At 41.6% G+C, this 14,922-nt stretch overlaps 1 protein-coding gene across 1 annotated transcript; it reads left to right on the top strand.

Moving 5' to 3' along the window:
* The first annotated feature begins 2,373 nt into the window (after window positions 1–2,373).
* LOC134582657 (SLAM family member 5-like) lies at window positions 2,374–14,453 on the top strand. Its single transcript, XM_063439311.1, has 4 exons — window positions 2,374–2,447; window positions 3,401–3,724; window positions 6,984–7,232; window positions 14,323–14,453. Exons 1-4 carry the CDS (start codon window positions 2,399–2,401, stop codon window positions 14,451–14,453), a joined length of 753 nt encoding a protein of 250 aa, XP_063295381.1. The 5' UTR covers window positions 2,374–2,398.
* Window positions 14,454–14,922: the final 469 nt, after the last annotated feature.

Raw genomic sequence — 14,922 nt, 5'->3', positions numbered from 1 at the left:
CTACTTAATTTAAATAAAGTGGACTGGGTGTAGTGGGGTCCTGTCATTGTAACTCTGCAATGTAAAATATTTCAGTTTTTTAGATGTTTATGTTATAGGATTAAATACACCTCTAGTGACTTTCTTCCTGACAGTAGATACCCTTCTGCTTCAGTGACTGAGTAAAACTTGGTCACATGATACAAAAGCTCATAGTAAAGAATAGATTGCAATTCCTTCCTATGGGGAAGCTTGGATGCGTGCACAACACTCGCCACACATGTACATCAGGTCCCCAATGTTTCTATGAGGAGTATTTATTTGGACCATCGCAGAGGAGACCATGCCTCCGTGATGACGTTATGGGAGGCAGAGTGGTGAGCAGTGCAGAGAATTTTAAAAATCCCTTGTTTTATTTTAAAAAGTTGAGGGGCCTGTACCTAGCTAAGAATAGGAGCACTGTATTCCAGCTTTGTATTCCTAACGCTATAGTGTCCCTTTAAATTACTTGTAAGCACGTTTCTACAATTATTGGTCAAATGAAAGAGTGGCTTTGTGCAAAAATATTCTTTGCATAGTAATAGATGTTAGGATTATGTAGCCAAGAAATATCATAAAGAGTGTCCTTATTCAGAGTCTGTATTGTCTCCCCATTGGTGGCTACAAGTGTATGTTCGGCCATAAACCACGGTTTCCTCTTGACTGTGTGCAGAGGAAGGGAGATTTTAGTTAACAGTTTCATCACGTTTCTATTATGTAGAAATAATTACCTGTGTTCAGTAATAACTTCAGGGAGGGCGGACAAGGTTTGGCCTATGGGGCAAGTACAAATTAATGGCCTTTTTTTTTTTTGTCCTTGAAGCTCAGATCTGAGAGCGGATGGTCATACTCCGCAGAACATACAATATACATTCCAAATGAAGGCTTCTGTAGTTGTAAGGTGTAATGTCTCCAACCTTCATAGTTCTGACCTGTACAACACGACTGAGCATTCACACAGATCTGCCCATGCCTTAGAGGCGCACATTCGGTTTCCTGTGACTCCATTATTGCCAATGACAGACATTTTTTTAAATGAATCTATCATTAGTAAATACTTCAGTCTGGCAGCCTTGTCTAGCCCTAATACTATAGTGCACTGGGTAATATGCATTGCAGGTCACCAGCCAATGTGCACACTTACACAGTGCTAGAGCAAAGACCAAGCACAATTCCAGCCTGCAACTCCACAGTAGCGTGCAAACAGGCATCTCAATGCACCGTCTGATATTGTACTCAGTAGAATGATGAGAAGCCACAGACCACATCCCCTTGCCAGCCCTCCAATGCTAATAGCCCAGGGGGAAATTATCCTCTATTCCATTTGCCAACCTTCTCCTGGTCAGCCTGAGGAAACCCCCAGTTGGCTGAGATATTGAGATACCTCTATAAGCATTTACTTATTTTACTGTATCGTACCATATGTATGCTGCTGGCTATAAGCATTATATAAGTTGATTTAGTCCCTGGATGTTACACTATAGTGATATATTGATTCTTTCTCTTCTATGACATAATATAAACATGGATAAAACATGATAAAGTAAAAATATCTAAATGAAAAATACTCCTCGGTGTTACACGAGATAATTTCTACACAACAAGTGAAACTAAAGAAAACTAATGTCCTGATTGTTAAATTGGCCAATATGTCTATGATTTAAATAATTTATATTCTAAGTTATAAAACAAATACTGCAAGAAGTGAACTATGTGATTAAAGCTAAAAGATTGCAAAATTTGGCATGCTGAGATAACAACTTTTATAGTAGTGACAGAATCCGAATCTGCTACCCACGCTACTTAACTAATAGCATTTTGACACTTTTAATTTAACCATTTTATCACAGAGCTTGGCCAAAATGTTTTTGTGTGTTTTTTCAGACGCCTGTCCCACTCCTGCAAACATCATATTTGTATTCTGCTACTGTTCTCAATTACAATGATACCCCCATGTATATATTTTCCCCTGATCTAACCACTAACCCTACATTTAATCCAACTCCTAATCCTGCCCCTATTCCTCTGCCGATGTCAATAGTGACATCAAAATCACCGTAGCTGACGATGATCGCTCACCTGCAGTATAAACTTGAATTTAAAGAACCATGTGCAGTACTCCCTTTTAGCCCTACACATAGCAGGTCTGTCAGTCTGGGACTGGGGGTGCTAATTGTGGCCTCAGCTGACAGAGGGGACTCTCAGGTATCCAAAGATACTGGGGCTCCTTGGTACCAGCTGGGATTTTAATGCGTGACTGTCATGCAGGCGTTAAGGGGTTAAGGATAAACTGCGGCTCCCTCTTCCGTCATACAGGACAGCACAGAGAGTAGGGAAGTAAACGATTCACAGCAGTGAGAAGATATGAATTGCTTACAATATGATGTGCTTATATTACTGGGGTTTGCTGTTGTTTTCTCTACAAACAGGTGGGTTTTTAATGAGCTAAGTGTTAAGTGTATTATGGGTTAGCATTCGTTTTAGAAAATAATCCATACTGAGCATCAGATAATATTTATACATTTATAGTGAAACAGAAAGAGAGTGAGAGACAGGGGGAGGAAGATTGAGTTAGACCGATGGTAGATTAATCCTGGGTGCTACAAGGGACAATTATACATTATGTTATAAATTATGTTGTGTTTAACTTATACTTTGATGTTTATTGAATTTTTGTTAGTAATGTTAGGATCCTCAGTAATTTACACACAAAAAAAAAAAGAAGTTACCACTATCCCAAATCCCTATGTATATTTAAATACATTGTTTTCAGTATCACTGCAATGGCCATTAAAGTGTGAGCTCACCTGCCCGGACATATTGCAATCTATATACAATAATCTGTTACATTGCAATACAATAAGGGCATGCTGTAAGGCAATATAATACAAGAATTTCAGCTGGGAGACTAGAAAGGTTTGATATGACGTTTGATAGAACTAAATCTTCACGTAATATGCAAAATAATCCGGATTTAGTTATATAATGCATATGGGTCCAATCAGGTAATCATTTCAGCTATTCATAAAGAATCGAATGAATGGTCGTAAACTGAAAACTGACTTTACTAAATGTACGAAGAATTAGTAAAAATCCCAAACTCCGTTATATATTCCCAGCACGGCTACTTTGACTTGCATCCTGCAAATATGGTTTTCACGCCATCACAATACACAGTTTAGTGAATACGCCATCAGTTATAAGTGGTTCACATTCAGAAATTACACAAAAAGTTAATAAATGTATCTTATCCATGGTTATTATAGAGATATTTGCCTTTTTCTTTAGTTATTGGTTATTGTTGTGACTGACAAAATCTAGTAAAACCAATATATTGCAATGATGTATAACAATTTAAATACAAACTGTTTTATTTTATTAGGTGTTTTGTGCACAGTGCTATGTGGAGATAAAAGGACAGTTATTGGCGCAGTGGGAGGAGATGTCATTCTACCCGTGAATCTGACTGGAATTAAAGACATCAGTTGGGTGTTTGTTAGTGGTGGAAATCATTTTGCTACAACAAAACCAGGTGGACATATAGACATTCGATATAACCGGCATAAAGGCAGACTGTATGGAACGGCTGATGGGTCTTTACACTTTACTAAACTAACCAGTGAAGACCAGGGAGAATACAGAGCGAATATACTCACAGACCCAGGAAACAAACAGTGTGATCAACGGTACGATCTCCGAGTATTCAGTAAGTTACTGTAACTCATTAATACGCTGATATCACAGAAATTACTGCATGTGATATATCTCCCTTATTCCTAGCTGTAGTAGTCAGTTGAATGCTTGTAACAGCAGTTCTTATCACTTGGTTGGGTCAGGGCTATTCCAGGGGCTGAATTATAACAGGAACCTCGTATATCTGAAACCCAGGAAAATGCTCTCAATAAACCAGTTACCGTCAGCACCACTGACTTCCCCAACACAAAGACACTGGAATAACTCATGAACTGATTTTGTAGGATTGATTTTGTCTCACATTGTATGAAAGTTGGAGACTGGAGCAATGTTATAACTGAAGAATCTGTTGCTGAGCGAATGCCATCTACATAATGTGGGCCCCTGTTCAAACAGGACAGTCCAACAATGATTTAAAGCAAGCAATACAATCCAAGCTTTTATTCGCCCCCTGAGGGCTTTTATAACAACAACGTGTCCACACCGTAGTCCTAATTGCTGAGACAATTAATGTATTAGTGTAATGTGGACACTTTGTTGTTTATAGAGCTCAATAAGGAGAATAAACGCTTGGATTATAGGAATGTATTGATTTTATTGTTTGCTCTGGGACTGACCATCCTCACTGAGAGGACACTGAAGGACACAGGTTTTGTATATTCGTGCAGACTAAATGGACACCCAAACCACCAAAACCACTGCAGCTTGAAGGGAACCTGACATTTCTCTGGCATTTACACCACTGAAGAAAAAAAAAAAACCATTGAAAATCATTTGTGTTAACCTTTGTTTGAGATGCTCTGTTTTCTTTTACATTTTTGTTAAAGATTTAGCGAATGACATATTAATCCAGTTCAGACAAGACAAAGCCTGGCTAACATTGCTAATGAAGAGGAGACATAGAGATATGGTTTCTTTGTATGCTTTCTCTATACTGCCTGCCAGGTACAAGGGACATAACTTATAACAATGATTGACAGGGAACAGGATGAAGAGGTTAGGATTTCCACATTAAATTTTATTTTTCAAATCTTGCCACACCTCCCAACTGTCCCAATTTTGGTGAGACAGTCCCAAATTTCAGGTCGTGTCCCGTTGTCTCAATTTAGTTCCCTGTTGTACTGCTTTTGAGGACACAGGGAACTGTCCCCAACATGGATAGAACAAGTGTATCATTAGATGTGCTTACCCTTTTGATAAGGCACTAGAACACTGCAGAGGGCAGTAGATCAGATCTCCCTGCAGGGTTTTCCCTCAGTGGTCTAGCTTAAATGAGAGATAGGCAGCCTGACATGTCTTCACACCAGGCTGACCTGCCAGTAATTTGGGCAGAGGGGACTCTTTTCGGATGGGTCCACCACTTTAAGGATAAAGTAAAATAATATAAAAAAATCCAGCGATTCGTGATTTTCAATCTCATATGCAATCGTGTAAGTTCCATAAAACTAGCAATCAACTTTAAAGGGACACTCCAGGTACCCAGACCACTTCTGCCCATTGGAGTGGTCTGGGTGCAAACTCCCACTACCCTTAACCCTGCAAGGTAATTATTGCAGTTTTTATAAACTGCAATAATTACCTTGCAGGGTTAACTCCTCCTCTAGTGGTTGTCTACTAGACAGCCACTAGAGGACACTTCCATGTTCATAGAACACGAAAAGTGAGTTATAACATCGCTGGACGTCCTCACGCTATGTGAGGACCTCCAGCGTCACTGAAATCCCCATAAGAAAGCATTGAAACATTATTTTTTTAAAGGGTATTTAAATAAACAATCAACGTTTCGACCCTCCTGGGTCTTTATCAAGATCGATCTTGATAAAGACCCAGGAGGGTCGAAACATTGATTGTTTATTTCAATACACTATGAAAAATAGAGAAGGAAGAGAGAAAGATATAATTAATGCCTCCTAGATGAGGGATAACCCCTGTAGTAAAATAGAGAACAAAAAAAAGAAGAAAGGAGGGGAGGATGCAATGTCTGGTATAGCAACAGAATACTAAAGAAAAATATTAATAAGATAAAATATAACTTTTAATAAAAGTGCTTATCATTAAAAAGTCTCATGGGACAAAAGAGACCAACTACAACACAAAACTAATAGTACTATACACATATTTACATGCCTTGTTTGCCTCGTGATAGATACACCCCTCGGTATGCCCCTTCTCCGTCTCTCTCGGCTCTGCCCATGACCTTTTCCTGTCTGCTGCTCGCACCCGTACAGCCAATTCATGCATGTAGGACTTCTCGCGGGCGGCTCCTTTCCTTTGGAATAGCCTGCCTACCATCATTAGACTCTACCCACCTCAATCAAGTGCCTCTTCAGGAAAGCTTATGGCCTCTCAGAATAACCTCTGTGATGGACCGCCTGGCACCTCGAACGGGTACCTCCGTCAATCGCTGCTTCCTAGTACTTGCGAGGACTCCAACCACTAGACCAGACACCATAACCACTGTAAACCCCACGAACCGACGCAGCTTGGTTGGGGTTCTCGCCATCCTCCACCCATCCTGGACCCAAGTCTGGGATCCAGCTTCCAGTGGGTAGACCTCTCCTAGTCCAGAGAGCGTAGCAGAAAAGGCTCTTATAAGAGCTAGTGATTATACTCAGGGGAATGTTACATCCCCTGATAGCCCTGATCTGGGTAACCAACATATCCAAAAATCACCCAGATCAGTTCAGGGGTTCAGGAATTTCCAGGAAGTCTTATTTTTGATCGACCGTGCACATGGTCCCATGCCCAAAACAGTTCCAGAGAATTAGTGTTAACGGTCGGTCTCTCTGTTTGGAGTACAAAAGTACATACTTCACATGAACAGAGCCTTTTAAAGTATTTTAGCCAGGTCTATTGTAGGGGCCATAGTCACAGGGTAAGAGGCTGGCCAGCAGGCTCCTCCAAGAACCAGTGACGAGGTTCAGATCCTCACAACACCAATTCTACATTCTTCTTAACATCTGTTTTTATTTATATTAAGAGCGGGTATATATGTCTTGTGGTGTTAATAGTGTAACTGAAGGTGGCATCCGTTGGGCAAATCAATGATTTCAAAGAACTGTGGTTGGTGAGTTATGGTGCTCAGAGTCTGTGACTGCATCAGCAATGGCTTTACACTTTGTTTAAAGTTTCTATGGATCTGCCGTATTTCATTCTCCAAGAAAAAAAAAATCTAAGAATTAAACCATACATATACATTCGTTTTAGATATGGTCTTTAAGTTTACTGTCCAGTAAATTAATAGTTAAAAACATTTTATATATCTGTTCCAGGAAAATTAGAAGATAAGGATATTGAGATTGACTACATTGCTAGAAATGGGACCTGTGTAAACACATTCTTATGTAAAATTGATGTATCTGATGTGACCATTACCTGGAACAGCCAAAGCAGCAGTAAAATAAATGTGACTGATGGACTCCTTTATGTTTCTGATACAAATGCCAGCTACACTTGTACTGCACAGAACCCAGTCAGTACCATCTCCAAAACTGTGAACCTAGAAGAATACTGCAATAAAGGTAATCATATAAACAAATAGTCACATGCATGCCAGCCCAAACCTTAACGCACAGTAAAGTAACACATTCCAATGTAAAGTGTAAGCTCACCTGCCAACATCAAGGTAAAACTCCAACACTAACAGTTCACTTTGTTGCTTTAAGTTAGAGCAGCTTTGTCACATTTGGGGTTGTGACAAACTGCCTTTTGTCACTGGGTTTTGGAGGAGCCTGATTGCCTCATGACTATGGCCCTGGGGTGTACGGCCCTTTAAAAACTATATGTGGGCATATTGTGACTTTTAAAAGACTGCTTCTGCCCCTTTGATTCCAGGGGTGAATGTGCCTCTTCCCATTCCCCTTTAATACCTATCCCATTGTTCTCCAGCAGGGCGTTGTCCCAGGGACACTGCCAGATCAGTTTAAACTGGCTGCTTTGTCCCTCCTCAATCTCTCATCAGCCCTTGCAAAACTTTAACCCCATGGCAAATTTACTCTGTTTGTGGCATCTAAGCACCGTTCACCTATATTGGGCGCTCAGATCCGAGCTGGGGGTTCTGTGTAATGTAATAGGAATTATGTATTTTTATGTATCTTACTGTTAGTGTAAAATGGAGATATTTTCTGTACCTAGAGATAATTGGGTTTACTGCAGCTCCTTAAGCCAATTATCTCCAGGATAGAGGGGAGGGATTTTACTGTGTATGTGGGAGTGGTATTTTGTTAATTAGTGTTCCCATTGGTTTGTGTCCCTTTTGTCACAGTTTACCACCAGGTCATGGGGGTGTGCCTCTGGCCTGAAAACTTGCATAAAAGAAAGCCCTTTGGTGCTGATTAAACAGATAATCTTGTACCTTCATGAAGTTTCGGCTCATGTTTGGGGGATTGGAGAATTGCCTACACTCTGGGCATTGCTATATCACAATACTCCCCAGAGTACGCTCTTGTTCTTGTTCCTGGTTCCTGCTCTCTGGATCTAAGAGAGGTCTACCCACTGGAAGCTGAACCCTGGTCTTGGGTCCTGAGTGGGTGGAGGTCGGCGAAACTCCAGACCAAGCTGCGGCAGTTCGTGTGGTTGGCTGTGGTTGTGGTGTCGAGTGCGGTGCTGATGGTCCTTGGCAAGCACTAGTAGCATCTTTTGACGGAGGCACCCAGTTGGGGTGGCAAGCATTCCGTCACAGGGGTCTTCTAATATTTTGTAAAGACATTTGGTGTACAGCTCCCAGATGTGAAGCTAAAGGCATTGTTACATGAAGGGGTGCCTTGAGATTAGGGGAGTAAGGCATGGGGGGGCAGCCTATAGATTAGGTGAGTAAGGCATGGGGGGGCAGCCTATAGATTAGGGTAGTGAGGGATGGGGGGCAGCCTATATATTATGGGAGTAAGGGATGGGGGGCAGCCTATATATTAGGGGAGTATGGTATGGGGGGCAGCCTATATATTAGGGGAGTATGGCATGGTGGGGGCAGCCTATATATTAGGGGAGTAAGGCATGGGGCAGCTTCAGTCGACGTTTTTGAGAACTGTGTTCGTGGGATCTGAGTGCTATTCGCCTATAATATGCGCTCAGATCCAAGCTATCTGGGGGTGTGTGGAACATGGGGACTTCGTTCAGCGAAACATGAGTTATTGATTTTAATACAGTTTTCTTAAAAGGTAAAAAGCACATGTTTCTCTCTGCCCAGAGATAATTAGGTTCTCTGCAACCACTTAAGCTAATTATCTCCAGGATACAGAGGAGGGGTTACACTCTTCCTGTGGGTGTGTATAAGAATTGTACTGTATACTGATTGGTTCTGCATATTTTGTTAGTCTTCCACAAGGTCCCATGTGGGAGTTCCCTTGCTGGGAGACCATCATAAAAGGGCTGATTTTGGCTATCAATAAACACATTTGTTTTACCCCTTCATGAAGTCTCGACTCATGTTTGGGGAATTGGGAGCTATAATGACTCTTTTCAGCTTGGATTTCGGGAGACGCTACAAGGATCAGTGCTGCACGGATAGCAGGATCCTTTACACATACATTTTCTTGCTTTCAGCCACTAGTCTGAGCTAAGGAATGCATTATATAAGCAAGCCAAGTGATAAGCAATGAAGCAGGGGGATGGAATGCTCTGTTTAAATGTTAATGGAATAGAAATAATTTTAAACACAGACACTACTGGCAGAGAAGACTTAGTAATTAATTTTACTTTCTAAATTTTACAAGGTCCCATTGTAAGTAAGTGGTGAAATTGAGTTTAGACATGTCAATCCTAGAAATTACGATCAAAGTCGTTGCCACAAAGACTGAGGCAAACGCTTTGAACTGACAGCAAATTTAAGTTATGGTAGTCATTTTAGATAAGCCAAATGACGTCAAAATCGTCATCAGGAAAAGTTAACTGTTTCCTGGATAGGAAGGTTTAGTGAGGCGATACTACCCTCTATGGACCAAATACCTAAATTGCAATCTGCAGGTTGACCACACCTTCAGTTTCCTATTGGCCTTATCAACTAATGACGTACAGAGAGTCTGGCCCTTTAAAAGTTAGGACAAAGGGAAGAGAGAGTTCGTTTGGGTTTTCAGATTCGGACATTCAAAGAAATCCAGGACAGATATTCACTCTGGGACGAACATTCAAACTCTCTTGGACACAACTCAAGAAACACTCCTTGACACTTAGTTACCTAAGAGCATCTGATGAGAACATCTACTTAAAGGACCACTCTAGGCACCCAGACCACTTCAGCTTAATGAGGTGGTCTGGGTGCCAGGTCCTTCTAGGGTTAACCCATTTTTTCATAAACATAGCAGTTTCAGAGAAACTGCTATGTTTATGAATGGGTTAAGCCTTCCCCCTATGTCCTCTAGTGGCTGTCTCATTGACAGCCGCTAGAGGCGCTTGCGTGATTCTCACTGTGAAAATCACAGTGAGAGCACGCAAGCGTCCATAGGAAAGCATTATGAATGCTTTCCTATGTGACCGGCTGAATGCGCGCGCAGCTCTTGCCGCGCGTGCGCATTCAGCCGACGGGGAGGAGAAGAGGAGGATCGGAGGAGGAGAGCAGGAGGAGATCTCTCCGCCCAGCGCTGGAAAAAGGTAAGATTTAACCCCTTTCCCCTTTCCAGAGCCGGGCGGGAGGGGGTCCCTGAGGGTGGGGGCACCCTCAGGGCACTCTAGTGCCAGGAAAACGAGTATGTTTTCCTGGCACTAGAGTGGTCCTTTAACTGGTGATTATGCTGGTTTTATTTAATTGATCTAAATTAATAAAAAATCTAATAGCGGGGGGCGGGGCCTGATCTCCAACATGGCTGGACGTGTTTGCCTGTAGCTCCTCACTATATGAGCCACAAACACATGAAAACAGCATAAATCTGGCAAAAACAAAAAGCAAACCAGGTTTTTCAACTCTAAAACCAACATCCCACAATCAAGCAAACAGTGGGGAGCCTGGGTCGGACGGACCGCGGGACAGCACATCTGAGGCCTACTGCAGCTGGCGGACCACCGGTGGTGAGACGCGGCCGATCTCCTGCCGGGAGGCGCACAACACACCGCTCCGAGCTCCGTTATCCCCCCCTTTGGACCGGTGGGGGTTATCCCGGTCCCCACAGGGCCAGCTAAGCCGGCTCCATAAAGCCTGAAAAACAGAATCCTGTAAGCCACGCGGCTCATCTAAGATGGCCGCCACTTTGAAACCCCAAAGCGACCAAACCAGCCTGATGGGACAGAGCTGGATAGAGGCCTTCGATGCAAGGTTCGAGGCGATCTGCCAGGCCTTCTGGGACCGCCTCGCCAAGCGGAGATCCACTCACACCCCTCCCGAAATGGCAACTGTGAGTACAGCAGCCACCGCTACATGTCACTCTTCCGGGCCGGGGGCCCAACCGGAGACTCCTCCATGCCACAGTCCACTGACCCGAGGGGTAAGCCATTACCCGGAAGCCCCGGGGGCTTACGATCCCGCCGATGGGAGATGGGGGATCCACGGACAAAGGGCACCGGCTCCCCTTACAGCCCGGAGCCGTAGAGATAGGGACCGGCCACGTGGCGATCAGCCAACCGCATGCTTGCCACACACGCAGAATTGCCCGACCTACCTAAAGCCGGAGAGGGGGACTGAAGAGAGCATACAGCACTCACCTGGACATCGAACCAAAAGGGAGCTGCACCCCAGACAAGATCGTCACAAGTGGCAGCCACACACCCAGCATGGGAATCTGCAGCCTCATGATGGCTACTGCGATCACAAGCGGGTCAGTACCTGTCACCAGAATGGACTCATACCATCCAAGGACAATAACCTGCCACAGATAGGCATCGGCTAAACTGTATCTCACAGGTCCCATGGGGTCAGGCTTCACACTCAGGGTGTGGGGAATACAGAGGTGCTACTCCACTATAAGCAATCATCTTACTAGCCTAGCTCCCCAGTGGATATATTATATTATATTGTTTAACTCCATCCTGCATTCTGTCTAGCAGTATAACACATTAATACATTTTCTGTATTGTTATAACACATTAATGTCATGTATATTATTTTACTTAGCACCCAGGGGTATAACACCCATGGCGTACAAACAAAGTTAATGTTTCACCCTGTCAATCTTCCACAATCCAGCAGCAGCACTTAGTGAACAGCTGACACAAAATGTGACATGTCCTTTTATCTGAGCCTAAGGAATAGTCTAGCTAGACTGAATACTCATACTAAGTTTCTGTTCAATCGGTTCTCATTGTTTCTTCTTGTATAATTAAGCGAACCTGACCTCCTTGTAAAGCAAACCCTTACATAATTAAGAAGCAACATATGTTTAATGTCTCAAGCTTGCGGTCCTTAACGTGACCCACCACGTTGGACATACTTACTTAGCTTCTACTCAGCTTGCATTATAAATTCTATAAAATTGTGCTTTTTCTTTAAATGCCACATCACTGTTTTACTATGCTTGTATTCAAATGCCTGTAACCGCCGTTGTGGCATTACAAGTATGCTTATTATCTCTTGCACATCAAAAATAAAGAATTAAAAAAAAAAAAAAAAATTACAACGTCCTGATAAAAATAGAAAAAAATAAAATAAAAATCTAATAGCATGATATATGACTGGATAAATCACGGTCAGATTTCAAAATTTAGAAATCTTAGTTAACTAAAGAATATATAGTTATAAACATTCCATTCTGCAGGTGGAATTAAGAATAATTATATATTAATGTGATATTATCACGTGTTAGAATACCGCTGTTTTTATCCAGGTGTATTGATTTGCTCTAATTAAGATAAGATATCTTTTTAGGCAAATTAAAATTCGGCTTATAGAATATGGTAGATTATTCTTATTGGATGGTTCCAGGAAATGATTAATGAGCTGGTTTGAATGTTATTTTAATTGTTATATTATGCCTAGGAGGATCTAGCCAGCATTGAAAGGGTTACTCAGTTGATATAACTGTTAGCCAAGGTTTTATGGCTTTTCGCTGGAAGTTTAGCTATCTGTCTGTGAAGTACCCTCATAAATATCTAAAGTCTTGACAGTTGATGCTGTTAGCCATTGGAACGTGTTTAAACATTGCCATTGTATTGCATACTTATGTTATACTAAATATTCACTGATTAATATCATGCATGCTGCCTAATATTATTATTATTTTATTTGTCACAATAAATGATATATATTTTTATAACAAATTGTGATTTTATTTGTATGGAATACATTTCACTTACATGATAACGATCTCTAAGATCTAAGAGAATTGAAATAGTGGGCAATTCTCGACTGTTTAATATTATCATCCCATAAATATTCCCACATCTCCCAGTGTCCCCTAGTGTCTCAGTGCCCCCTAGTGTCTCAGTGTTCCCATTTCTCTCAGTGTCCCCTAGTGTCTCCCAGTGTTCCCTAGTGTCTGTGTCCTCATGTCTCCCTGCAGCCTTACCCCCATCCCTCACTTACCTGAGCTGTTGGCTGTCTCTGCAGGCTCAGAGCTGCTGTCTTCACTCTCTGTGCAGAGCTGCTCCCCCGCAGATCAGTGAGTAGAGACAGGCAGGGATGGAGATGCTTCTTATCCCTGCCTCTCTCCACACACACACACACACACACACACACACACATCAACCTCTACTGGCCAGCGCTGATATTGCAGAGTAATCTCTGTTTATACTGAGACTGACATTTGTATTGCCAGCATTACTGTAATACCGGCACCGGCTAGGCAGCCTCAAATACCTGAGAAATACTTCTGAGAAATACCTGGCAACCTTAAGAAATACCTGAGAAATACCTGGCAACCCTAAGAGTAGTGTGTTTTTTTTTTGTTTGTTTTTTTAAATCAATGGGACTTTTCCATGGCTTGGGCCTGGAGCTGCAGCTCCATCAGCCCTATGTTAATCCGGCCCTTCGGATATGATAGAAACATTTAAATTCATAAAGGGAATCAACACAGTAAAGGAGGAGACTATATAAGAGGACATAGTCTTAAATTAGAGGGGCAAAGGTTTAAAAATAATTTCAGGAAGCTTTACTTTACAGAGAAGGTAGTGGATGCATGGAATAGTCTTCCAGCTGAAGTGGTAACACAGTGAAGGAGTTTAAGCATGCGTGGGATAGGCATAAGGCTATAATAACTATAAGATACGGCCAGGGACTTATAAAAGTATTTTTAAAAATTGGGCAGACTAGATGGGCCGAATGATTCTTATCTGCCGTCACATTATATGTTTCTATGTTCTCTCCCTGTTTTATAAAATTATTTTGTCATTTAATTTCCCTCATGAATCCCATACTCAAAAAGTTTAGTATTCAACTGGGCCCTAGGCAGGTTGTAGGTTTTCCCCGGACACCTTTATCTTTCACATAAGGATGGTGAATAGAGCCAATCAAATTAAAGTTCCATGGTCCATGTATAATCCATAGGCCCGAGTGTATTTATCTCCCATCCTTTTAGATTGTAAGCTCATTTAGACAGGGCCTACTTCATCTTCTGGTCCCAAATATCAAATGTTTTTTTTTTTTTAGAATAGTTTGTCTTGATTTACCTATTCTACAGTGCTGCAGAATTTTTCAACACAATATATACATGATTGTAATTTTAAATATCGTTGTTTAAACTCTTGTTTCAGAACCCGAAGTAACAATTTATAGACCGTTTCATTGGACAGTTGCCAATGCATCTCGAGTGGCCTTAATAGTTACAGGCGCTATCTGCATCTGTTTCACCGTGTGGATAGTTACAAAAAAACATGAACATTAATGTAAGTCGCACATGTCCACAAATAAAAAAAAAAAACTATGGGTCATCAAAGAATTGTAATTATTATTCTGTGTTGGCATTTCATTAGGTGCAGACTGATTTTCCTGTTGATAAATCTCCATGTGAAACTCCAGTCTAGTATTTTATAGATATATAGTGACATTTAATAATATAGGTTGAAGAAAGAAAAAAAAAAGCTTTAACCCCTTAAGGACCAAACTTATGGAATAAAAGGGAATCATGACATGTCACACATGTCATGTGTCCTTAAGGGGTTAAAGGAACACTATAGTCACCTAAATTACTTTAGCTAAATAAAGCAGTTTTAGTGTATAGATCATTCCCCTGCAATTTCACTGTTCAATTCACTGTCATTTAGGAGTTAAATCACTTTGTTTCTGTTTATGCAGCCCTAGCCACACCTTCCCTGGCTATGATTGACAGAGCCTGCATGAAAAAAACTGGTTTC

The sequence above is a fragment of the Pelobates fuscus genome, chromosome 13 (assembly GCF_036172605.1).
Source record: "Pelobates fuscus isolate aPelFus1 chromosome 13, aPelFus1.pri, whole genome shotgun sequence".
Taxonomy (NCBI): Eukaryota; Metazoa; Chordata; class Amphibia; order Anura; family Pelobatidae; genus Pelobates; species Pelobates fuscus.
Note: the sequence above shows the minus strand (reverse complement) of the source record. Positions and strands in the feature narration are given on the sequence as shown.